We start from the raw sequence: 26,296 nt of genomic DNA on the forward strand, positions 1-26,296 counted from the left end.
TGCCGGACGCTTGCCGGGCATGCCGCACTGTTAAAAATTGTTGTTTTAAAACAACAACACAATTACCAACCTCGACAACGCTGTTGTTTGTGAACAAGTTTGCTTGTTTTAAAACAACGAATTCGTTGCTAATTATTTTCATGACTTATGCTGTTTCAAATCAATATTTTGCTGCGTACAAACAACCCGGACAATCTAAGAAGTGGTTACTGCGGGGTAACCGGGACTCTACTAGGTCTGTGACCTAATCGGCAATAAAAATTGATGCAAATAAGGCTGTCTACCGGTTTACAAACATCTTGTGGACGAACGACGCAACTCGTTAGTAAACAACGAAAGTCATTTGAAAACAACTTTGATCGCTAAGAAAATTAGCAACATATTTACTGCTAAATTACAACATAATTTTTTGCAGTGCGAAAACGTGCCGAACCGTCCCTCCCATTAAGCTGCAGGGGAGGGAGACGTACCTGGATGGCGGTGCCCATTCAGTCTCGCACACAGGCACACTCGTACACACACAGGCTCACATTTACACACTCACAAACACACACACGTACACAGAACGCTGAAGGAGAAACACTGGTTAGTATTGGAACCCAGGACGACCGTCTTTGTGGACCGAGACGCTGCCAACTGCACCATGGAGGAGACCTGGGGAGGAGGCCTCAGGCTCCCGATGCCTTCCAGCGAGCTCGCTCGACCCCGAGCGGCACTGGAGGGGGCGGAGGAGACACGCTGGCGGAGGAGCACGCGGCGAGCCCTGTGTCTTGACGAATAAGTAACCTCCGCGAGACTCTTGGGTTACTCGCGGAGAGCCCCTCGACTTTTGGACAAGGTGCGCGGGTTGAGCTGGGCACTTGGATCTAACAACAGACTTGGTGAACGTGAGCGTAGGTACTGGAGCACTGCGTGTGGACTAGTCAACCCGCGGATCCACCAGGCCCACTGGAAACCCAGGTCTGAGGCTCCCAAACCCGGTTATTGGGGTGCTGGCTGTACACGCAAACCCGGTTCTTCGCTTCCTTATAATCCACGTACTCGAAGTACCCTTGTCCCGCGGCTCATTTTATTGAGAGCCCTATAGACCTTTTCTTTAGGATGCAAGCTAAAGTTACTATAGTAACTGCTATTTATGCTAAGGCTGTTAAGCATCAGAAGCTCAACGGATTCAACTGCATTCATTCAAGTACCCGTATCAAAGTGTTCAATTTGATTGTAGATTTGTTCAGTCAAAGAATTTAAAATTGTCCTACAAACATCTCGTTTGCACGGAATTTTCTAATTTTTCACGCCGGTTTTGATAGACTTGGTACTTAAGAAAGAATTTCATTATTTTAACTTTTCAATTTTGTACGCAGGTCAAAGACATTAACTTGACACTTCTTTGATTAGGGTCTCAATGCGCCCCGTCACTCATGCATGCCCGGAATCATGCCGAAAGGCACGGGCACGCCCGAAATCCACCCGGCCGGGCAGCGGTCGGGGTCGCGGTACGATTCCGGGCCGCCCGCGACAGCGGGGCTCATTTCGGGCTTGCCGCGTGCCGGCGGCGGGTGGATTTCGGGCTTGCCGAGCGCATTTCGGCATCATTCAGGGCATGCCGGACACTTCAGCATCATTTCGACATCATTTCGACACATTCTCGGCACGATCTTTTTTAAACGGGTTTATAAGGCGATTCGACATGCATTCAATGGATACGATACAATCGAACAGTTTGAAGAGGTTTCGTTACGGGAGATTTTGTGATTCTTGTTCCTCACTCGCCGAGAGCTTGACTGCTCTGGTGACAAGCGTATGCGCAACGCTACGCCAGGGCATAGTCCCCCTTGCTCTTCCGACTCAGGTAATGAATGCAATGCAGGAAAGTGTCATTTGATCCGAACACTTATGGTAAAAAGCTGAATGAAAATGATAATGAATTGCAGGCAACGGAGCCAGTTCCCACAACTGTACTGTGGTTATAGACCACTATCAATAAAGAATACTAACTCTATTTACATCCCAAGAATGACGGAAACGCGTCTTCAAAAATTGCCAACTGGCGGCTTCAGAGCACTGTTTCTGAGAGAAACCTCTTTGTCTTTTCAGGTGACGCTCTGGTTGAAGTCTAATTCGAAACGAAAGGAAGAGGATCCTAAAGCCAAGGATAACGCGCCTCCGCAGGGAACACAGGTGAAACTAGTGTAACTATTCAAAGTTACGCTGGACCACGATAAGCTTGAAGTGTAGCATGGATTCAATGGAACTTTGAGCGAGCCTGTTACGCTTGCCTTCTAAAGTAAACCGTTCGTGCCTGAAGAGAGATTAATTCTTTAGTGGTAACAGTGAGGGGCGTTGGGAGCGCCCGTACTCACATTTGTTCCATCTGTACTTCCTTACCCCGTAAACAAAACTAGTACATGTCTGGAATCCGACGTCTTTCGGACGTCCCGAAGAAGTCGGTTTTGGGAGCTCTTCGGGACCTCCCTAAACGTACTACAAATGAAGCTCTCTCCTACGTCGCGCGGGGACCTAGTGTATGGTGCCAGAGTTTGCCGCCAGAGCGCGCCCTGGTAGCTCGTCCCAAAGTAGTCGGTTCTTGGAGCACTTCGGGACGTCCGAAACGGTAGGTCTATGTGAGGTCTTTGGGAGGTCCCCCACCACACCCGTCGCAGCGTCCTGCGGCCATGTAGTTCCGAGTGTGTCCGCTAGAGCGCGCCTCGGGCCCACGCGATGCTCACCTGTTGTGCAGATGACAGTCGGCGCACTTTGGCGCGCACTGTGCTTGTGGCGTCGGATCCTTCTATTTATTTTTCTGTTAACTATAGTAAATTCATTTCTCCAAAGGAAAGAAACCACGCACGAAGATGTTCAGTTCTCAGGTGCACCAATAAGAAGAATACTTCAAAGCCTGGTGCAGGCTTATTTCGTGTTTCAATCCAAATCAGAAAGTGCCGGTGTAAGTTAACCTACAATATTCTGTTACTTTGATACTCTTATTGTCAAAGTGTTTATTTTGTTCGTCTTCTGATTTTATGCTTGAGAAATAGGCTCTTTGCGGAAACCTTGACCCACTGGAGTTGCCCAAGATTCTGGAACGATAACCACTATGCAATTACATGTGGAACAAGAAGTGACTCTTGTGCTTCAGTGTCAAATTAAGTGAATTTCCTGCGACAGTAAGCATGACACCTTGGAATCAGTGCTAATTGAATTTCTTTCAGTCATTTTGGCTTATTTTTAATCAAGGGGTGTTACAGTTATGGTTGCTGTATTTTCTTTTCAGTCCAACTGAGATTCCTCTTTTAAATATTTTGTTTTTGAGTCCTGTCCACCATTTTTGTCTCCATATTTTCTGTTGTTCGTGACAAGTCTTATCGTTTGATTTTTAATTTAAAAAGGTCAGTGAATAAATACATTTTTCCTAACAGTTTATCTGTGTCATATTCACATTCCTATACGCATTCACATTCATATCCGGAACAGTGGCGCACCCTAGCGGCAGGCCATCGAACTACGACACAGGTGCGCGCTCTAGCGGTCACCTTCGGAACTACATGGCCGCAGGGCGCTGCGACGGGTGGTGGGGGACCTCCGAAAGACCTCTCACAGACCTACCGTTTCCGACGTCCCGAAGTGCTCCCGAAAGAGACGTCCTGAAATGTAGCACGGCAGTACTTCTTTCGGATGCCTTTTTTGTTTCATAAGGTACTCCTTCCGTACTACATTTTGGGATGTACAGAGCTCCGAAATGGTAGTACGACAGTACTACTTTTGATAGTAGTTTTGTTTACGGGGTTTTCACCCTCGCGTCCACTCACCTCTTTCATTATTGACTAAACTGCCACGATTTCTCTAGGCGCACAGCTTGCGCAAGTTGTACCGCATCGTGCGGGTGGAGAACGCAGCGCCCCCCCCGAGAAGGTCATTTCCGGTGCCCTTGCCCGGGAAATAGAGGAATAAAAGTGAGCCCTGCTTCCGCACTGGTAAAACTAAATCGTATTTCTGTGCTTGAGTCAAGCATAAAGTTACGCTTAGAGACGTTACGCTTGAAATCAAGCCTCGACTAGTGATTCCCCCATGCATTTAGATAGGGGGAATCTTGGCAGATGAGCCTGTTACGCTTGATTTCAAGCGTAACCAGATTACGCTTGAAAACGGAGGGTAATACTACGCTTTAGTTTTACTAGTGCGTTTTAGGGCTCGCCTTTGTTCTTATTTCCCGGGTTCCAGGACTCACGGATAAACCCTATTCAAACGTAGTTTTTTTTCATCCAAGACCTGCACCATCTTTGCAGTCGCAGTCGCCCTGACAGGAGGGAGGAGGAAGTCCTAACCAAGGCGTCGGAACGGCGTATCTTCTGGAAAGGCACGTTTGTCGACAAGCGTCTCCACACAACGACGTGTTCCAAGTCTTCTACAGGTTACTACTATTTCGCCGCACCAACCTCCGCCCCTCGACGTAAGAAAATTAATCGCAAGTCTCCAGGGGGCCACCACCCCTGTACTCCTGTGAACATATTGGCTGGTAATCTACGTCCTAGTCACGTAACCCTTGACAAAATTCTATCATTTTTCATCGTTTTTAAGTCATTTTTTTAAGTTTTTTAGCCATTCGTACACGTTTTTGAACCAATGGTCTAAATTACTACGCGCAATCCCTCGTCAATTTACCGTAATGCCGTAATCTTGTGTGCGCCTGAGATGAGAGCGGTGGCCTCTTAGGCAAGTCTGCTCGTTTTCTGAATTGGCGACGGCACTATAATGTCTTATGTGATAAGTTGCATACAATTTGCTGCGATAAGAAGGGAAATGTGATTCCTTCCAATTATCGCATCTGTGGTAGCAATAAAAAAAAATTGTCGCATTAAAAGTGCAACTAGCCCCTTTCGGTTTTGGCCGGTCGGGCCCAGATTATAAATTTTTTGGTGTGATAAAATGATGACTGCGCTAATGCTATACAATAATTAATGCACTTACAATGCAATAACTTTTCCATGGCGCTACTAATGTAATAAAAACTGAATTGCTTTTTAATTAAGTTCATTGTTACACTTATGAAATCAGTGGCGACCCGACTTTCGGAAAGCCCAGGCATACGAGACTACCGTCTCCATTTTCTTCGCGGTTTCGAAGCAGTCGCCTCGTACACTGAGTGGAGTGCAGTGATGGCACTGCTTTGACAGTTGTTTTGGATCTACTCTGGCAGTTAGGATTATTCTATTAAGACGCGTCGTTTTGTTTCCTTTCATGGAGACTTTTTGTCGACTTTCTTGAGAACCTCGTTCGCACGGCCCCTCGTGCGGGCAACTCCTTATCTCTTATGCTCTAGAGGTCTGCGTCAGTTGGCGTGTACATGGCATGTATGCACTTGTTAGTGCATGCTTGGCACGCATGCGCTAGCTAGAGCGTGCTTGCAGGCATGCTCCAGGTAGAGCATACAATATACGCTATTGGATTTGTAGAGTACCTGGTGACACAAATGTCAGTGGTTATTTGCTGTAGGATTTTACTTTGTTTCAGAATGTCCCGCGAGCGTGAGCCCCGTCACCGCACGGCTGGATCGTCAGCGTCCGTGCGTGCTCCACGCGGTGTCTGCAATGGGGAGAAGCGTCTGGAGTGTCCAGTGTGCGAGAAGCGGTTCACCTTTCGAGGTAATCTAGAAACGCACCTTCGGACCCACACCGGGGAGAAGCCTTTCGAGTGCGCAGTTTGCCAGAAGAAGTTCATTCATAGTGGACATCTCAGAAGGCACCTCCGCATCCACACCGGGGAGAAACCTTTCGAGTGCACTGTTTGCAAGCAGCAGTTCACTCAAAGTGGAAGTCTCAGAATGCACCTTCGCACCCACACCGGGGAGAAGCCTTTCGAGTGCACAATTTGCAAGAAGAGTTTCCCTCGTAGTGGAGATCTCGGGGAGCACCTTCGCATCCACACCGGCGAGAAGCCTTTCGAGTGCGCAGTTTGCAAGAAGAGTTTCCCTCGTAGTGGAGATCTCAGGAGGCACCTTCTGACCCACACCGGGGAGAAGCCTTTCGAGTGCACTGTTTGCAGGCAAAAGTTCACTCAAAGTGGAAGTCTCAGAATGCATCTTCGCATCCACACTGGGGAGAAGGCTTTCGAGTGCACAGTTTGCAACAAGAAGTTCAATCAAAGTGGAAGTCTCAGAGCACACCTTCGGACCCACACCGGGGAGAAGCCTTTCGAGTGCTCAGTTTGCAAGAAGAAGTTTGTGCAAAGGGGACATCTTCGAAGGCACCTTCTGAAACACAGCGGGGACACGCATCGTGAGTGAATAATTTTCGACGACCTTGTATACGGCACATCGTTCATGCTTTTTTATTTCTGTTTGAAAGAAGATTGGAACTGCGCTATAGCCATTGTGATCTCTATTCCTGCGGCCCCTCTATGTTCGTGCTAGTTGACAAATTCTCACTGTTTACGTTTGAGTCCAAGCCTTTTTGGTCCCTTTGCGGACGCCTTTTGCTTGTGACTTTTTGGAAAAATGCCTTGGTTCCTAAATTGAAGGTTGATATTGATGTCGATTGTGCTACCTGAGAGAAGCTTCTCCAGAATGCAAACCGTTGGTGAAGGTCGAGCTTCTGCTTCGACATTGTTTAGACGAGGGGAAAAATTAAGTTACTTTGAAACGGGCGTGATGAATATCTTAAAGCTTAGTGTTTTGCTTCGAATTCTTTTATATTGGAACATTGTTTTGGATGCATTAAACTTGATTCATGTTTGATATTCTTGAAGGTGTATTGATGATCTGAACCCTCTCAAACTCAGTTATTTCGATAGATACAAGCAGGGTTAACGGACAGGGCATAGTCGAACCGTATCTGTCTCGTGTGTCTTTATTCCCTGGACACTACACTGTAAACGTCTTACGAAGAAATTTTCCAGAATATGAAGGAAATGGCGCAAGCATACTAGGAAGGTTGTTTTTCTTCGTTTTACGAACGTTCTTCTTTTTTTATATAAAAAACGCTTTAAAAGATTCGTATTATGAAGAACAATTCCGTCGTATGCTGGCGCCGAATCCACTGAAACATACTAATAACACAGCCCAAATTCCACTGTAAGATATTTCGAGTGTGGAGAAGATGCTCCAGGCATCTGCTTCCCCCAACATGTATCTGCCGCAAGCGAAACAGAGCCCATTCGACAGTAATTTTTTTCCTTCATCTTAAGATTTGCAATCTGATGAAGCAGGCGTCGGTGTGATTCTGACATCTAGGTGCGCTTCTTGTCGATCGCTTCTACTTGGAGACAAAATCGCGCGTGCTTGAGTTGAGCAAGGGGCAGTGGCTGGTCTCCTTGCAGCGCACGCAGTCCTCGTTTCCACAATGATAAGGATTGCCCTCGAACAAGACGTGCAGCCGCGGCGAAGACCGGTGGGGACTGTCAAAATTCTTTGGCTCGAATTACCACATGGTTCGAGAAAGATGTCTGACGTGCCAAGGACATGCATAATGAGCCTGCGAAATCTCTGCCAGATCGGCCAAGCTGCTCAGGACGAGTAGTGCACACAAACACGCACGCACAGACAGAAAAAGTTTTTTAACCCCACTGGAGTAACGGGCTTAGCTATCGCTCAGCCATCAAACTGCAGAAGAGACAAGGGGCCATCCATAAAGTACGTCCGCACTTTTTTCAGTAATTTTTACCCCCCCCCCCCCCCTGTCCGCTAACGTCCGCTTTCGGCAACCCCACTCCCCCCTTTTGGGCGTCCATTTTGGCCAAAGTATTCCAAATTTCAACAATAAAGCGCTTTTTTGGGGGTAAACTGATAAAAAACGCGTGTTAAGCCACAAAAAGAGGCCTTCTGCGTTATTCAGAAAATAAAAATAAATATGACTATGTTCCGTTTCCGTCGCCGCTGACATCGGCGCCGCGCGTAAAGACGGCGCAAATCGTCTAATTTTTCTTAATTTTCTTCGTATAAAAGTAGGACGTCGGACCACCTCGGACCCCCCCTCCCCCCCACGTCCGCCAACGTCCGCTTTTGTCCACCTCCCCCCCCCCCTTCGAGTGCGGACGTACTTTATGGATGCCCCCCAAGTTTTCGTCTAATAGAACGGTCGTTGATTTCCAAACTAGAATCCACGTCCAGTCGTCACTGACGGAATATTAAGGGGAACAAAAAAAAACGGAAGTTATGAGGCTTGGGAATAGGTAGCGAGTCCAGTATAAAGGCGAAGTTTAAACCTGCTCTTGAAAAATCTTCTTAACAGGCTAAAGAAGGTACTTCGGAGAAGAGCTGGACCGGAAGTGGAAGTAGAGAAGAAATCAAGACTAACAAACGCCGGACTTCCAAGAGAACACAACTCTGCGGAAGCGGCAGATCGGCGACGCAGACGCTCATTCTTACAAATTTCGCGCTCTTTGTTCTTTTTGATTTCTTCTCAACCCCCGTTCCAGCTCTTCTCCGTGGTACCCTATTGCTTTCTGACGTCTGACGATCCCGCATGCATTCAATGGAAACAATCGAACAGTTTTGAAAGGTCAGGTTACGGGCGATTTTGAGATTCTTGTTCCTCACTAGACGGCAGTTTGACTGCTCTGGTGACAAGCGTATGCGCAACGTTACGCCAGGGCAGAGTCAGAGTCCCCCTTGCTGTTTCGAGTCAGGTAATGAACGCAATGCAGGAAAGTTTCATTCAATCCGAACACTTCGGGTACAAAGCTGAATGAAAATGATAGTGAATTGCAGGCAACGGAGGCAGTTCCCACAGCTGTGGTTAACTAGGTTGAAGACCACAACCAAAGTAAAGAAACCTCACTCTGAACGTCTTACGAAGAAATTTCTCATTAGGGGTAGGTTGGGTAAGAAAAGTACACTCGAGGCTCGGGTAAGAAAAGTACACCCGTTATATCTTCGAACTGAAACTACACTGAACCATCACGTTAGTGGTTTTAGAAAGATTGGTCATCCCGCTGACAAAAAATAAATTAAGCCCAGTTCGACATATAATATTTAGAATCAAACTGCACGTTTGAAAAACACATTAAAAATAACTATGAAAATCTTTTAAATGTTTGTACTTTGAAGTACAGCTTCCTGCAGAATCAGCCGACAGTCCAATATAAGGTACCACCTTATAGCTTAGACGATCAGCTTTGGAAAACAGTGCCGTTCGATGCTCTTAGGCTTCAACACATTTTTTATTTTATAAGTGTAAAAATGAAATGGGGAAGAAAAGTACAGTCAGCTGGGGAAGAAAAGTACAGGCATTGGGGAAGAAAAAAACACCCTCTGAGAAACTAAAAGCGGGATGAAAATTGAATTGATCACGAAAATAGATTTGATTAGGCAAGACAAGCAAAAAACGTCAACACAAGTTATAGAATAAGACTCGAAATGAACAAGTTATTGGGCATTTACGTGAAAAGGGGAAGAAAAGTACAAAAATGCTGTACCCACTTACCTCTGAGAAAAGGCTTTTTGGACCTTCTATGATGAGTCCATGTAGAATCAGAACCAATTGACCGATTTTGACGAAACTTGAACTAATGGCAAGTGAAAGCTCTCCACTTTATGGGTAAACCTGTATTGAGCCAAGATCGGTGGTCTTCTGGTTCGAAATCGCAATTCTTTTCGTTGTACTTTTCTTTCCCGGTGATGTACTTTTCTTACCCTTTTCGAGGAGTTCCGAAATCACTTACATTTTGGCATGTTGCACGTAATGTAGGGAACTATAATCAATGAACAGTGATCCATTTCATTAAGAAGGCATTGGATTACAAGTTCACGAGAGCAGAATAGTTGAATCCTCATTTGAAACTTCTGTACAGTGCAAAGTACGCGTTTTGTACTTTTCTTCCCCAACCTACCCCTATATGAAGTAAATGGCGGAAGCATAATTCGAAGGTGGTTTTTCTTCGTATTACGAAGGTTTTTCTTTGTATCCTCAATGAAAAAGCTAAAAAGATTCGTATTACGAAGGATATTTGCTTCGTATTATACTTGCGCCGAATTCACTGTAACATACGAGTAACATAGGTCAAATTTCATCGTAAGACATTTTGAGTGCAATCATTATTTACTTCCAAAGAATGACGGAAACGCGTCATGTAAAATTGACAATTGGCGGCTTTAGAGCACTGTTTCCGGTTCGAGAAACTTCTCTGTCTTTTCAGGTGACGGTCTGGTGGAAATTAAATCCGAAACGAAAGGAAGAGGATCCTAAAGCCAAGGACACCGCGCCTCCGCAGGCAACACAGGTAAAACTAGTGTAACTATTTAAAGCTACTTTTGGATACGACAAGCTTGAAGTGAAGCATGCATTAATGCATTTAGATGAGGGAGTGAGGGCGAGCTTGTTACGCACGCCGTCTAGTGTTAAACTGTTCGTGCCTGAAGACAGAGGGTAATCCTTTACTGGCAACAGTGAGGGGCGGTTGGAGCGCCTGTATTCACATTTACATCATCTGTACTTCCCTCTCACCCTCGCGCCCACGGACCTCTTTCAATATTGACTGAACTGCCTGGCGCAGACAGCTTGCCCAAGTTGTACCGCATCGTGCGGGTGAGAACGCAGCACAATCCTAGACTCAATATGTCTCACGAAGAAATTTCCTTTATTACGAAGGAAATGGCGCAAGCATAATACGAAGGTGGCTTTCCTTCGTATTACGCAGGTTTTTCTTTGTATCTTACATTGGGAAAGGTCAAAACATTCGTATTTACGAAGGTATATTGCTTCGTATTTACGAAGTTATATTGCTTTGTATTTTGCTTGCGCCGAAACTTTAAGGTCAAATTTCATCGTAAGACATTTTGAGTGTTTAAAAGGGCATTTCCGTGTGCCCTGGACCGGAAGTAAGAGGACTATTAGTGAGCCAGTTTAGGGCTTGCCTTTGTTCATCTTACTTCCGGTCCAGGACTCAGGGTAATACCCTATTCAAACGTTGTTTGTTTCTCCTTCCAAGACTTGCACCACCTTTGCAGTCGCAGTCGTCCTGACAGAAGGGAGGGGGAAGTCCAAACCAAGGCGTCGGATCGGTGAATCTTCTGGAAAGGCACGTTTGTCGACAAGGGTGTCTACACGGCGACGTGCTCCGAGTCTTCTGCATGTAAGTACTATTTCGCCGCACCAACCTCCGTCCCTCGACGTATGTAAATTCACCGCAAGTCTCGAGGGGCCCCCAAACCCCGTAATCCTGTGTTCAAAGTGGCTGGTAATCTATGTCGTAATCACGTAATCCTTGACAAAATTCTGTCATTTTCTCACGTTTTTAAGTCATTTTTCAAAGTTATTGGGCCATTTTTTAATGTTTTTGAACCAATTTTACAAAATTCCACGTGCAATCCCTCCTAAATTTCCCGTCATCCCGTAGTCTTGTGCACGCCTGAGATGCGAGCGGTGGCTTCCTCGGCAAGTCTGCTCGTTTTCTGAATTGGCGACGCGACCCGACTTCCGGAAAGCCCAAGTATTGCTTTGAAATACGAGGCTAACGTGTCCATTTTCTTCGCGGTTTCGAAGCAGTCGCCTCGTACACTGAGTTTAGTGCAGTGATGGCACTGCACTGACAGATTTGATTTGGATCCACTCAGGCAGTTAGGATTATTCTATTAAGACGCGTCGTTTTGTTTCATTTTCTGGAGACTTTATATATACATTTTTATGAACCTTGTTACGGACATATTAATCGACATCACGGTAAAAACGGTACCTGGTTTTCCCAGGAAGCCTATGGTAGAGACAGGTGATTTCCAGGGAGTTCCTGGGAAAACCAGGAACCATTTTCACCGTGATGTTACCACTTAAGCGCTTAAATTACAAACTAAAATGCTTCCACAAGTTACCCAAGGGAAAGAATCGCTATGATTTTAAAGGGACGGTCCCTTTCCGAAGGGGCCAAGCCCTATCCAAGAAAGGGCTTGGCCCCTTGGGAAGGGGCTCAGCCCTCTGCCATAGGGCCGGGCCCTATCAAGTTAGGGACCGGCCCTATGAGCTTAGGGATCGGCATGTTTCTGTATGGTTGTTTGTGTATCCGCCATGTACACAATACCGTTCGGTACTCTACAAATCCAAAAGCATACACTGTATGCTCTCTGGAGCATGCCTGCAAGCACCCTTAGGTAGCGCATGCCTGCCTAGCATGCACTTACTAGTGCATACATGCCCCGTACGCTGTCCCTTCGACCCTACTAACGCACCGTGGCCCAGGCCATCACCACCCCCAACAAAGAGTCAATGGCATTATCCCACAAGTCTTCGAGTGCCAGTGTAGCAACATTCGCTGGACCAACTATAGGTTTAAACTGTGTTTCAGAATGTCCCGCGAGCGTGAGCCCCGTCACCGCACGGCTGGATCGTCAGCGTCCGTGCGTGCTCCACGCGGTGCCTGCAATGGAGAGAAGCGTCTGGAGTGTCCGGTGTGCGAGAAGCAGTTCGCCTTTAGAAGTAAACTAGAAACGCACCTTCGGACCCACACCGGAGAGAAGCCTTTCGAGTGCACAGTTTGTCAGACGAAGTTCGCTGTAAGTGGAGATCTCAGAAAGCACCTTCGGACCCACACCGGGGAGAAGCCTTTCGAGTGCCCAGTTTGCAAGCAGAAGTTCAATCATAGTGGACATCTCAGAAGGCACCTCCGCATCCACACCGGGGAGAAGCCTTTCGAGTGCGCAGTTTGCAGGCAGAAGTTCAATCAAAGTGGACATCTCCGAAACCACCTTCGCACCCACACCGGGGAGAAGCCTTACGAGTGCACAGTTTGTCAGACGAAGTTCGCTGTAAGTGGAGCTCTCAGAAGGCACCTTCGCACCCACACCGGAGAGAAGCCTTTCGAGTGCACAGTTTGTCAGAAGAAGTTCGCTGTAAGTGGAGATCTCAGAAGGCACCTTCGCACCCACACCGGAGAGAAGCCTTTCGAGTGCACAGTTTGTCAGACGAAGTTCGCTGTAAGTGGAGATCTCAGAACGCACCTTCGGATCCACACCGGGGAGAAGCCTTACGAGTGCACAGTTTGCAAGAAGAAGTTTGTGCAAAGTGGACATCTTCGAAAGCACCTTCTGACACACAGCGGGGACACGCATCGTGAGTGAATAATTTTCGACGACCTTGATTTTTATGGCATTGTACACGGCACATCGTTTATGCCATTTTATTTCTGTTGACTGCCAATCCAAGTGTGGACCAAGTCCACGCTTCCTTGCGTCGACTATTTCTGGTCCACGCTTCCTTGCGTCGACCAGTTTGGTCCACGTTTCCTTGCGTGGACCACAGTTTGGTCCACACTTCCTCGCGTGGACCACGGTTTGGTCCACGCTTCACAGTCTGGTCCGTGGCAGTTTTCCGCACAGTCTGTGTCCGTGTCAGTCAAGGAAGTGTGGACCAAACCGTGGTCCACGCAAAGAAGCGTGGACCAAACTGTGGTCCACGCAAAGAAGCGTGGACCAAACTGTGGTCCACGCAAAGAAGCGTGGACCAGGCTGGTCCACGCAAGGAAGCGTGGACCGAAAATGGTCAACGCAAGGAAGCGTGGACTTCGTCCACACTTGGATTGGCAGTGTTTGAAAGAAGATTGGAACTGCGCTATAGCCATTGTGATCTGAATTCCTGCGGCCCCTCTATGTTCTTGCTAGTTGACAAATTCTCACTGTTTACAATTGAGTCCAAGCCTATTTGGTCCTATTGCGGACGCTCAATCGTTCCGGGGTTTCAAATTTAAAAAGGTTTTACAAATTCCCTAACAAAAATGTTGCAAAGCTTTGGCTTCCTTTAAAAATGCCACTAAATAAGGTTTATAATTTATGTCAGGGTAACCGAAAAAGCTTTAAAAACCCAAAGGGGAAGGGAGTTTTTTGCATTTTCAGGAAAATTGTTTCAAAAGGGGGTGATGAATATTTAAATCATGTTTTTTTGGAAACCTTTTTTTGGGGCTTTTTTTGGGATGCCCCTTAAACTTATTATGTTTTAAAACTTTGATTGTGACTGAATTTCAAATCAAATTTTTGGAAAAAACAAACAGGTTTCGGAAAAGGGTTGTGAACCTTCTTTGTTTTCCCTTTTTTTCCCCCTTTTAAGTTGATTTTTGGAAAAAGTCGATTTTTCTACCGAAGGAAAAAGCCCCTTTTCCAGAATTTTTTTTTAAAGTTTTGGTGAAGGTCCCCAGGGGCCCCTTTGACAAATTTTTTGGAACGAGGGGTTTTTGTTCTTTAAATGGGCGTGTTTAATATCTTGAAGCTCAGTGTTTTGCTTCGAATTCTTTTATATTGGAACATTGTTTTGGATGCATTAAACTTGATTCATGTTTGAAATTCTTGAAGGTGTATTGATGATCTGAACCCTCTCAAACTCAGTTATTTGGATACAAACAAGCAGGTTTAACGGAAAAGGCATAGTCGAACCGTATCTGTCTGTTGTCTTTGTTCCCTGCTTTAAAAGATTCGTATTATGAAGAAAAATTCCGTCGTATGTATCTACCGCAAGCGAAACAGAGCCCATTCGACAGTAACTTTTTTCCTTCATCTTAAGATTTGCAATCGGATGTAGCAGGTACACGCAGGCGCCGGTTTGATTCAATTGCTGACATCGAGGTGCGCTTCTTGACGATCGTCTCTACTTGCGCGTGCTTGAGTTGAGCAAGGGGCAGCAGCTGGTCTCCTTGCAGCGCACGCAGTCCTCGTTTCCACAATGAGAAGGATTGCCCTCGAACAAGACGTGCAGCCGTGGCGAAGACCGGTGGGGACTGTCAAAATTCTTTGGCTCGAATTACCACATGGTTTGAGACAGATGGCTTAAATTTGATGTATGGCGTGCCAAGGACATGCATAATGAGCCTGCGAAATCTCTGCCGGATCGGCCTAGCTGTTTAGGACGGGTAGTGCACACACTCAAACACGCACGCACTCTACAAATTAGAGTGTACATGGTACGCTCTATCTGGAGCATGACTGCATGCACGCTCTAGCTGGCGCATGCCTGCCAGGCATGCACTAACTAGTGCATACATGCCATGTACACGCTAACTGAAGCATACATTTACTGCATAAGGGATAGGGAGTTTTCTGCAACAGGAAGCGTGTACATGGCATGTATGCACTAGTTAGTGCATGCTTGGCAGGCATGCGCTGGCTAGAGCGTGCTTGCAGGCATGCTCCAGTTAGAGCATACCGTAGAACGGGGTAATATGAGTCATGAAGGAAAATCGAGACAAAGCGCACTTTTTTCGGTTTTTGTCGTGTTGCTTTCTAGCGGTTGTTCAGAAGCCCACCGTGAATTTTTTTTCGTGATCTAGGAGGCCGTGGCAGCTCACGGGAAACGCACGAAGGCTTTTAGAGACTCGCCAGGGTTATTAAGAAACAAAGGAAAAACCTCTAAATTTTAACAAGTTTTATAAAGTTAGTAAAAACCTCCCCAGAAATTTCGGTTTGAACTCGGGTTCTCGTCCGAACGAGTTTTAAATCTGTAGGTAATTATGTCAACATAATCAGGACAAAATTTGGTTCCGTTATGTCTACTCCCGGGCTGTCTGTTCCAGATGAAATACAATTTTGTTACCTTGCAGGGAAAATAGAGACACCTGTTTTCGCTTGAAACATGAGGCCAAACATACTCCACCGTTAATGATTTCAAGTAACAATGATTTTAACACGAATTTGTTTTACTATCTGACCGGCATCTATGCTCTTCGTATATACGAATATACTATATAGTATTTTCATGTGACAGGCACAACTCATGACTTTTTATACATTTTTCAGCTCTCTTTTGTGACACCCATTTTTCTCCCCTTCAGATTTAATATCGTCTCCATTTTAGTTTCCAATCATCTTTAAAATGAATGAAAAGAACTTAAAAAGCTCCAAACCCGCCTAAACGATGTAATTATCCATACTTCTTTAACATTTCTTTCTTATGTCTCATATTACCCCACATTGCAGGGAAATATGGGACGGCATTCCGAGGGTTATTGAAAGGTCCCTGCTGCACCTAAAAATCTGAAATTTGGTGAGACTGTAGCCAAAGGGTCAATGAACAAGTGACGAACACCTCAGTGCCTCAAATTGAAATTCAAAGGGGAAAATTCACAAAAAACCTCGAAATTTGTCTCATATTACCCCGTTGTACGGTACTATGTACACTCTTCGATTTGTAGAGCACAGATGGTAAACGTTTTTAACCCCACTGGAGTAACGGGCTTCGCTGTCGCCCAGCCAACAAAATTCAGAACAGACAAGCTTCCATCTAACACCGCGGTCGTTGATTTCCGATCTAGAATCCCCGAAAATATTCAATGGGGCAGTCCGGTCGAATAACAAGGAGAACAACGAGAACGGAAGCTATGAGCCTGGGGAAAAGGTAGCGAGTCCAGTTTGAGGGCGAATTTAATCTTCTCCAGAAAATCTTCCTAAAAGGCTAAATTCCTTTCTGAGGTCTGACGATTCGGCATGGATGCAAAGAATACACTTGAACAGTTCTAAGTGGATGAGGTACCGGCGATTTTGGGATTTCTTGTGCATCTCTCGACGACAACTTGACTGCTCTGGTGACAAGCGTGTGCGCAACGTTACGCCAGGGCAGAGTCCCCCTTGCTCTTCCGCGTCAGGTAATGAATGCAATGCAGGAAAGTGTCATTCAATCCGAACAATTAGGGTAGAAAGCTGAATGAAAATGACTGTGAATAGACTATTCTAGTCGTCGACTGAAGAACAAGAAGAATCACAAAACCGGAAATGGCGCCGGCAACTTAACCTCACTCACCCGTCGTAGTACATCATTTAAGAAGTCTTTCGATTCGACACTCTTTTAAAATCAATTTAGCTTGTGTCAAATACTTTTTAGCAAAGGAAGGAAATGTATTTATCAATATTACTCCCTGAAACCAGACTCACTACCGACTCCCCATCTACTCTATTTCCGGTTTTGTGATTCTTCTTGTTCTTCAGTCGACGATGACTAGAATAGTCTATCGCAGGCAACGGAGACAGTTCCCACACCTGTGGTTAATTGAGGGTTATAAACCAGCATCTTTGAAGAAACCACACTCAAAATGTCTTACGAAGAAATTTCCCATAGTAAGAAGGAAATGGCGCAAGCATAATACGAAGGTGCTTTTCTCCGTATTTGGAAGGTTTTTCTTTATATTTTACAATGAAAAAGCTAAAAAGATTCGTATTACGAAGGATATTTGCTTCGTATTATACTTGCGCCGAATTCACTGTAACATACGAATATCATGAGGTCAAATTTCATTGTGAGACATTTAGAGAGCAATCATTATTTACTCCCAAAGAATGACGGAAACGCGTCTTGTAAAATTTCCAATTGGCGGCTTTGGAGCATTGTTTCCGGTTCGAGAAAGTTCTTTTTCTTTTCAGGTGACGTTCTGGTGGAAGTTCAATCCGGCACGAAAGGAACCGGATCCTAAAGCCAAGGACGCGCCCCAAACACAGGAAAAACTAGGTAATATATCGCCTAATAAATAAACTAGAGTGAAGCATACTTTGATTGAGGTGCAAAGTGGGTGAGCATGATTCGCTAGCCGGCTATGTTTAAGATTTGTGACTGAAGACGGCAATTCGTTTGTGGTCTGCTTGCTTCCGGTTGGGATCTGATCAAGTACCCTGAAACGAAGCAGGTCCCAAAGCGGACCCCCGCCCTTTCAATTGGACAGGAAAACTATGCTAGGCGCAAAGCGCTTGAATACCATAAGCTTGAAGTGAAGCAGCATTAATTTTCTTTAATGGGCTCAATGAAAAAATCCTATATTCGAAAATTGTGCGCATAAGACGAAGGTGCTTTACTTGTATTATGAAGGGGGTTGGGGCCCGTATTTCAATGAAACAGTCGTAGCTTCGTATCACCACGGCCCACTGCCTTTTAATATTGCTGCGCCAGGCACAGACATGCGAATAGCCCAGTAATCATTGTAAGACATTTGCAGCATTAAGGACTCAAAATGCTCCTGACGGAAAAAAGAATTGAAAGAAGCCCAAGCATAATACGAAGGTGGCTTTTCTTCGTATTAGGAAGGCTTTTCTTTGTATCTTACAATGAAAAAGATCACAAGCTTCGTATGACGAAGGAATATTGCTTTGTATTGTGCTTGCGCCGAATTCACTGTAACATACGAATAGCCTGGGTCAAAGTTCATTGTAAGACATTTTTAGTTTTTAAAGGGTATTTCCGTGTGCCCTGGACCGGAAGTAAGAGAAAGTGAGCCCTGCTTCCGCTTTAGGGCTTGCCTTTGTTCTCCTTACCTCCGGTCCATGACAATACCCTATTTAAACGTTGTTTTTTAATTTCATTCCAGACCGGCTCCATCTTTGAAGTCGCAGTCGCCCTGGCAGGAGGGAGGAGGATCCCAGCCTCAGCATCGGAACGGTGAATCTTCTGGAAAGGCACGTTTGTCGACAAGCGTCTCTACACGGTGACGTGCTCCGAGTCTTCTATACACGTAAGTACAATTTCGCCGCACCAGACTCCGTCCCTCGATGTAAGCAAATACACCGCAGGTCTGCTCGTTTTCTGAATTGGTGACGCGACCCGGCTTCCGGTAAACCCAAGCATTTCTTTTTAATACGACGCTATCGTGTCCGTTTTCTTCGCGGTTTCGAAGCCGGCGCTTCGTAGACTGATGTGAGTGCGGCTGCCTTTGATCAGTATTCCTTTCAAAGTGGCACTGGAATCCACAAGACCCACGGTTAGATCGTTTGAAGCAGTGACCTCAGTGCTCAGTCCTTTAAAAGCTGTCACGAATATAAATTTTTCAACGCGTAAGGGAGAGAGGGGTTATTCCGGACGCTTTTTTTTTTTTTGGTCTTTGAGCTTGAATGTGCTTCTTGGGTCAAATGTTATGACAGGAGAGTAAAGTATGGACCTTTACCTCCAAAATGATATACATGAACGCCAAATCTCAGCAACGGTTAGGGAGATGTCGGCGCCTAACAAAAGCCTTGCACGTGTCCGGAATCACCCCTGGCTGGGGTAATTCCGGATGGCCTTCTGATTTGTCACTACTCGAGCTTACTTTCGCTTGTTTTGATGTGAGGCGTGCTTTTAGAAAGCGTACAAGGACATTTGCTGCAAACTGAAGTGTTTCATTGTTACTCAAAGCATATTATAAGGAATAGTTTCTATTAAAACCCCTGACATCACTGTCTTGAGTAAAGCTCTTAAACATAGCTTCAATGCTGTTTTTCGTTCATTCTTAATCTTTCTTAACGGTGGGGATGCATGTCCACAATTTTGAACCCACTACCTTAACATTACGCGGGAAATTGAAGAAAATAACACTTCTTGTCCGGATTTACCCCACAGGTACTGAAAACCTTTGATGTTCAATTGTAAGAAAACGGCGATCCATACGAGCACTCCCGAAACGCCAAAGTAAAGTCCCAAGATTTCGTTCACGAATACCGTTGCGCATGTTGTTGTTTCGCATTCTGCGTGTCAAAACAAGGAAAACGAGCCCAAAATGAACAAAACCGGGAAACTTCAAATTTTCCAAAGTTCGAAACGCGATACTGTACCATCTCTGTAGAACGACCCTCGTACCAATTTAATGAGGTCCGAAGAGGAAATCCGACATTAATCAAAATACGTGCAGCTAGGACTGCTGCCTATGGATGGGGCTGTTGCCAGCAGCGATGCCACTTATGATATTACTGTGTTTCAGGATGTCCCGCGAGCGTGAGCCCCGTAACCGCACGGCTGGATCGTCAGCGTCCGTGCGTGCTCCACGCGGTGTCTGCAATGGAGAGAAGCGTCTGGAGTGTCCAGTGTGCGACAAGCAGTTCGCCTTCAAAAGTCAACTAGAAACGCACCTTCGGACCCACACCGGGGAGAAGCCTTTCGAGTGCGCAGTATGCGAGAAGAAGTTCACTGTAAGTGGACATCTCAGAGTACACCTTCGGACCCACACCGGGGAGAAGCCTTTCGAGTGCACAGTTTGCCAGAAGAAGTTCAATCGAAGTGGAGATCTGAGATACCACCTCCGGACCCACACCGGGGAGAAGCCTTTCGAGTGCGTAGTTTGCGAGAAGAAGTTCAATGAAAGGGGAAGTCTCAGAACGCATCTTCGCATCCACACCGGGGAGAAGCCTTTCGAGTGCACTGTTTGCAGGCAGAAGTTCACTCAAAGTGGAAGTCTCAGAACGCATCTTCGCATCCACACCGGGGAGAAGGCTTTCGAGTGCACAGTTTGCAACAAGAAGTTTATGGAAAGTGGACAACTCAGAAAGCACCTTCGGATCCACACCGGGGAGAAGCCTTACGAGTGCACAGTTTGCCAGAAGAAGTTTGTGCAAAGTGGACATCTTCGAAAGCACCTTCTGACACACAGCGGGCACACGCATCGTGAGTGAATAATTTTCGACGACCTTGTTGTTTATGGCATTTTACACGCCACATCGTTTATGCCATTTTATTTCTGTTTGAAGGAAGATTGAAACTGCGCTATAGCCATTGTGATCTGAATTCCTGCGGCCCCTCTACGTTCTTGGTACGGGTGTAACTTGGGCTAGTTGACAAATTCTCACTGTTTACATTTCAGTCCAAGTGTTTTTGGTCCTATTGCGGTTGCCTAATCGTTCCGTGCAATTTTAATGATTAAAGCTATTGACAATTCCCTACAAACATGTTAGTCAAAATTTGCTTGTCACTTTTTGGAAAAATGTCTTAGTTCCTAGTTTTAAGGTTGACATTGATGTCGATTGTGCTACCCGAGAGAAGCTTCTCGAGAATGCAAACCGTTGGTGAAGGTCGAGCTTCTGCTTCAACATTGTTGGGACGAAGGGATTAATGAAGTTAATTTGAATAGGGCGTGATGAATATCTTGAAGCTCTGTGTTTTGGTTTGAATTCTTTTGTTTTGGAACATTGCTTTGAATATATTAAACTTGATTCATCTTTTGAATTTCTTGAAGGCGTATTGATGAACTGGACCCTCTCAAACTCAGTTATTTGGAAACATACAAGCAGGGTTAACGGACAAGGCATAGTCTCACCGTATCTGTCTGTTATGTCTGTTGTATTCCCTGGACGCTGCACTCAAAATGTCTTACGAAGAAACTTTCCAGATAACGCAGGGAATGGCGCCAGCATATTACGAAGGTTGTTTTCTTTCGTTTTACGAATGTACTTCTCTTTTTACAATGAAAATTCTTAAAAGATTCGTATTACGACGAAAAATTCCTTCTTATCATGCTGGCTCCGAATTCACTGAAACTTACTAATAACATAACTCCAATTACATTTGTAGTGATTTCAGAGAAGACACTCGAGCATCTACATGCGCCAACATGCGCGTCACCGACTGCAAGCGAAACAGTTCATTTGACAGTATTTTTTTCCTTTCGTCTTAAGATTTGCACTCGGGTGAAGCAGGTACACGGCGCCGGTTAGGAGATTCTATTGCCGACATCTAGGTGCACTTCTTGACGATCGCCTCTACGTGGTGACAAAAACGCTCGTGCTTGAGTTGAGCGAGGGGCAGTGGCTGGTCTCCTTGCAACGCGTGCAGTCCTCGTTTTCACAATGATAATGATTGCAGCAGATAAAGACGTGCAGCCGCGGCAAAGACCGGTGGAGACTGTCAACTTTCTTCGGCTGGAATTACACCAGGGTTCGAGACGGATAGCTGAGTTTTGATGTATGGCGAGCCGAGGACATGCCTGCGAAATCTCAGCCAGAGCTGTTCAGGACGAGTGGTGCACACATCCAAACACGCACGCTCGGACAATAAAAGATTTTTGACCCCACTGGAGCCAACAAAATTCAGAACAGACCAGCTTCCGTCTGAAATCGCGTTCGTTGATTTCCGATCTAAGATCCATACCACGAAAATTTTCAATAGAGCAGTCCAGTCCGTCACTGACGGAATAACAAGGGGAACTACAAAAACGGAAGTTATGAGGCCGGGGAAAAGGCAGCGAGTCCAGTTTGAGGGCGAAGTATTCACCTTCTGAAAAATCTTCCTAACAGACCTTTATCAGGCGATTCGGCATGCATTCAATGGATACAATCGAACAGTTTGAAGAGATTGAGTTACGGGCGATTTTTTTATTCTTGTTCCTCGCTCGGCGACAGCTTGACTGCTCTGGCGACAAGCGTGTGCGCAACGTTACGCCAGGGCAGAGTCCCCCTTGCTCTTCCGAGTCAGGTAATGAACGCAATGCAGGAAAGTTTCATTTAATCCGAACACTTATGGTAGAAAGCTGAGTGAAAATGACAATGAATTGCAGGCAATGGAGCCAGTTCCCACAACTGTGGTTAATTGGGTTATAGACCAGTATCAATTAAGAAAACAATCTTTATCTACTTCCCAACAATGACGGAAACGCGTCTTCAAAAATTGCCAGCTGGCGGCTTCAGAGCACTGTTTCTGAGAGAAACCTCTTTGTCTTTTCAGGTGACGCTCTGGTTGAAGTCTAATCCGAAACGAAAGGAAGAGGATCCTAAAGCCAAGGATAACGCGCCTCCGCAGGGAACACAGGTAAAACTAGTGTAACTATTCAAAGTTACGCTTGAACACGATAAGCTTGAAGTGAAGCATGCATTCAATGGAACTTTGAGCGAGCCTGTTACGCTTGCCTTCTAAAGCAAACCGATCGTGCTTGAAGAGAGATTAATTCTTTAGTGGTAACAGTGAGGGGCGTTGGGAGCGCCCGTACTCACATTTGTTCCATCTGTACTTCCTTTTCACCCTCGCGTCCACTCACCTCTTTCAGTATTGACTAAACTGCCACGATTTCTCTAGGCGCACAGCTTGCCCAAGTTGTACCGCATCGTGCGGGTGGAGAACGCAGCGCCACCCCGAGAAGGTCATTTCCGTGTGCCCTTGACCGGAAATAGAGGAATAAAAGTGAGCCCTGCTTCCGCTTTGGTAAAACTAAATCGTATTTCTGTGCTTGAGTCAAGCATAAAGTTACGCTTAGAGACGTTACGCTTGAAATGAAGCCTCGACTAGTGATTCCCCCATGCATTTAGATAGGGGGAATCTTGGCAGATGAGCCTGTTACGCTTGATTTCAAGCGTAACCAGATTACGCTTGAAAACGGAGGGTAATACTACGCTTTAGTTTTACTAGTGCGTTTTAGGGCTCGCCTTTGTTCTTACTTCCGGTCCAGGACTCACGGATAAACCCTATTCAAACGTAGTTGTTTTTCATCCAAGACCTGCACCATCTTTGCAGTCGCAGTCGCCCTGACAGGAGGGAGGAGGAAGTCCTAACCAAGGCGTCGGAACGGCGTATCTTCTGGAAAGGCACGTTTGTCGACAAGCGTCTCCACACAACGACGTGTTCCAAGTCTTCTACAGGTTACTACTATTTCGCCGCACCAACCTCCGCCCCTCGACGTAAGCAAATTAATCGCAAGTCTCCAGGGGGCCACCACCCCTGTACTCCTGTGTACATATTGGCTGGTAATCTACGTCCTAGTCACGTAATCCTTGACAAAATTCTATCATTTTTCATCGTTTTTAAGTTATTTTTTAAAGTTTTTTAGCCATTCGTACACGTTTTTGAACCAGTGGTCTAAATTACTACGCGCAATCCCTCGTCAATTTACCGTAATGCCGTAATCTTGTGTGCGCCTGAGATGAGAGCGGTGGCCTCTTAGGCAAGTCTGCTCGTTTTCTGAATTGGCGACGGCACTATAATGTCTTATGTGATAAGTTGCATACAATTTGCTGCGATAAGAAGGGAAATGTGATTCCTTCCAATTATCGCATCTGTGGTAGCAATAAAAAAAAATTGTCGCATTAAAAGTGCAACTAGTCCCTTCGGTTTTGGCCGGTCGGGCCCAGATTATCACAGTTTTGGTGTGATAAAATGATGCCAGCGCTAATGCCATACAATAATTAATGCACTTACAATGCAATAATTTTTCCATGGCGCTACTAATGTAATAAAAACTGAATTGCTTTTTAATTAAGTTCATTGTTACACTTATGAAATCAGTGGCGACCCGACTTTCGGAAAGCCCAGGCATTGCCCAGGCATACGAGGCTACCGTCTCCATTTTCTTCACGGTTTCGAAGCAGTCGCCTCGTACACAGAGTGGAGTGCAGGGACATTCCATGTGAAGTTAACCAGGCCTTAGCCACCATGGGCTCCGATCCGGCTCTCGTTTTCAGGGCTTGTTACCCCTATGGTCCCATGAAATAATCGGTACTTGGTTTGGGGTCCGGCCCCCAGGGGCTGGGCTATGGCCAATTTACTTTTTTGCTAAATATTGAAACAACGCAACTTTGAAGGGCAATATCTCACCAACCATTGGTCGTAGGTCGAATCCGAGACCAGATTTGGAAAGAGGATGAAAAACTGAATCTTTTTTGTCTTTGACGTTTTTATGTCCAAAAACTTTATGTAACTTCAAAAATTAAGTTAAGTTTTAAAATTAGCGCCATTTCCTAGATCCTCAACCGATTTTGACCAATCTAGGCTTAAAAGATAGCTTAAACCCTTCCCTAAACGAAAATGTTAACCAAAAAATGTGTTCGGCTTCGTTCCCGAGAACGAGCTATTTTCGTGAACCCCTGCAACCACATATTTCACCAAATTGTAGTGACGGCCGCACTCGATACCACACTGGACGCTCTCTTAGGTGTTTTCGGCTCAAATCAAGCTGATGGCTAACCTGACAGGCACTTGGGTCCCCTGACCTTAGAAAAGCGACCCGGAAGCTTGATTTGAGCCGAAAACACCTAAGAGAGCGTCCAGTGTGGTAACGAGTGCGGCCGTCACTACAATTTGGGTGAAAAATGTGGTTGCAAGGGTTCACGAAAATGGCTCGTTCTCGGGAACGAAGCCGAACACATTTTTTGGTTAACATTTTCGTTTAGGGAAGGGTTTAAGCTATCTTTTAAGCCCAGATTGGTCAAAATCGGTTGAGGATCTAGGAAATGGCGCTAATTTTTAAACTTAACTAAAGTTTTGAAGTTACATAAAGTTTTTGGACATAAAAACTTCAAAGACAAAAAAGATTCAGTTTTTCGTCCTCTTTCCAGATCTGGTCTCGGATTCGACCTACGACCAATGGTTGCTGAGATATTGCCCTCCAAAGTTGCGTTGTTTCAATATTTAGCAAAAAAGTAAATTGGCCATAGCCCAGCCCCTGGGGGGCCGGACCCCAAACCAAGTACCGATTATTTCATGGGACCATAGGGGTAACAAACCCTGAAAACGAGAGCCGGATCGGAGCCCATGGTGACTAAGGCCTGGTTGACTTCACATGGAATGTCCCTGCAGTGATGGCACTGCCCTGACAGAGTTGTTTTGGATCCACTCCAGCAGTTAGGATTACTCTGTTAAGACGCGTCGTTTTGTTTCATTTTCTGGAGACTTTTTATCGAGTTTTTTGTGAACCTTGTTCGCACGGCCCCTGATGCGGGCAACTCCCTATCCCTTACGCACTAGGGGTATGCGTCAAGTAGCGTGTACATGGCATGTATGCACTAGTTAGGGCATGCTTGGCATGCGCTAGCTAGGGCATGCTTGCAGGCATGCTCCAGATAGAGCATACAATACACGCTTTTGGAGTTGTAGAGTACCTGGTGACACACTTGTCAGTGGTTGTTCGATGTGGGATTTACTGCGTTTCAGAATGTCCCGCGAGCGTGAACCCCGTCATCGCAAGGCTGCATCGTCAGCGTCCGTGCGTGCTCCTCGCGGTGCCTGCAATGGAGGGAAGCGTCTGGAGTGTCCAGTGTGCGAGAAGCAGTTCGCCTTCAGAAGTCAACTAGAAACGCACCTTCGGACCCACACCGGGGAGAAACCTTTCGAGTGCACAGTTTGCGAGAAGAAGTTCATTCGAAGTGGAGATCTCAGAACACACCTTCGGACCCACACCAGGGTGAAGCCTTTCGAGTGCACAGTTTGCAACAAGAAGTTCACTGAAAGTGGTAATCTCAGAAGGCACCTTCGCACCCACACCGGGGAGAAGCCATTCGAGAGCACAGTTTGAGTGAAGTCCACGCTAAATGGAACTCCAAGAAAACGCCTTTTTTGGCGCACCCAAGAGACAAGCTGAGTGAGTGAAGTACTTTCCCATGATTTGTTTTTATGATGTTGTTCTTACAGCTTACGTTTGCAGTATAATTTGATAAGTTCTTCTGAATTGATTTTGGGATCGCGATTGTCCCATTTCAATCGGAATTCCCACGGTCCTGCATTGGTCGGTGCCTGGAGTGTAATGGGAAGTTGACCAATGCACTCTGTTCACTCTAGCGGTAATCCTCGTATGTTCTTGGTGGGTACTCATGATCGTTTCATGATCACTTCTAACGTGCAGTGACACTTTGTTCCGTCTTGAGTACTGTCGTGAGCAATCGTTTCAAACTGTCATTGAACGACCC

The 26,296-nt window shown here is 45.7% G+C and overlaps 3 protein-coding genes across 30 annotated transcripts in view; all 3 read left to right on the forward strand.

Moving 5' to 3' along the window:
* Window positions 1-878: 878 nt before the first annotated feature.
* On the forward strand, window positions 879-6,732 carry LOC117654298 (gastrula zinc finger protein XlCGF71.1-like). 5 transcript variants are annotated; one of them, XM_034400866.1, is made up of 4 exons: window positions 879-897; window positions 2,095-2,178; window positions 4,284-4,447; window positions 5,509-6,732. In XM_034400866.1, the coding sequence occupies exon 4, from the start codon at window positions 5,510-5,512 to the stop codon at window positions 6,278-6,280; it is 771 nt and encodes a 256-aa protein (XP_034256757.1). In that variant the 5' UTR covers window positions 879-897; window positions 2,095-2,178; window positions 4,284-4,447; window position 5,509; the 3' UTR covers window positions 6,281-6,732. The 5 variants fall into 5 exon arrangements, with proteins under 5 accessions (XP_034256757.1, XP_034256756.1, XP_034256760.1 ...); XM_034400865.1 differs by lacking the exon at window positions 879-897 and adding an exon at window positions 1,714-1,849; XM_034400869.1 differs by lacking the exons at window positions 879-897; window positions 2,095-2,178 and adding an exon at window positions 2,271-2,324.
* A 1,482-nt stretch (window positions 6,733-8,214) lies between these two features.
* The window catches only part of LOC117654295 (gastrula zinc finger protein XlCGF49.1-like), a 346,548-nt gene continuing 328,466 nt past the window's right edge, over window positions 8,215-26,296 (forward strand). For 2 of the 22 annotated variants that reach the window (XM_034400828.1, XM_034400829.1), the window contains exon 1: window positions 16,122-16,545. Coding sequence is in view for 5 of the 22 variants with exons in the window: in XM_034400859.1 (XP_034256750.1) it covers window positions 19,619-20,297; window positions 20,381-20,454 (753 nt within the window). In the remaining 17 variants the exon portion in view is untranslated. The other 20 variants (XM_034400830.1, XM_034400838.1, XM_034400859.1 and 17 more) reach the window with 19 other exon arrangements.
* LOC117654299 (gastrula zinc finger protein XlCGF57.1-like) lies at window positions 10,366-13,144 on the forward strand. 3 transcript variants are annotated; one of them, XM_034400870.1, is made up of 3 exons: window positions 10,366-10,517; window positions 10,940-11,064; window positions 12,268-13,142. In XM_034400870.1, exon 3 carries the CDS (start codon window positions 12,269-12,271, stop codon window positions 13,037-13,039), a length of 771 nt encoding a protein of 256 aa, XP_034256761.1. In that variant the 5' UTR covers window positions 10,366-10,517; window positions 10,940-11,064; window position 12,268; the 3' UTR covers window positions 13,040-13,142. The 3 variants fall into 3 exon arrangements, with proteins under 3 accessions (XP_034256761.1, XP_034256763.1, XP_034256764.1); XM_034400872.1 differs by having other exon boundaries at window positions 10,368-10,517; window positions 10,921-11,064; XM_034400873.1 differs by lacking the exons at window positions 10,366-10,517; window positions 10,940-11,064 and adding an exon at window positions 11,076-11,103 and having other exon boundaries at window positions 12,268-13,144.

The sequence above is a fragment of the Thrips palmi genome, unplaced genomic scaffold, assembly GCF_012932325.1.
Source record: "Thrips palmi isolate BJ-2018 unplaced genomic scaffold, TpBJ-2018v1 HiC_scaffold_10, whole genome shotgun sequence".
Taxonomy (NCBI): Eukaryota; Metazoa; Arthropoda; class Insecta; order Thysanoptera; family Thripidae; genus Thrips; species Thrips palmi.

Excerpts from the sequence above, each read along its gene's own strand:
- LOC117654298 (XM_034400866.1), top strand. The coding sequence starts at position 5,510 with ATGTCCCGCGAGCGTGAGCCCCGTCACCGCACGGCTGGATCGTCAGCG.
- LOC117654299 (XM_034400870.1), top strand. The coding sequence starts at position 12,269 with ATGTCCCGCGAGCGTGAGCCCCGTCACCGCACGGCTGGATCGTCAGCG.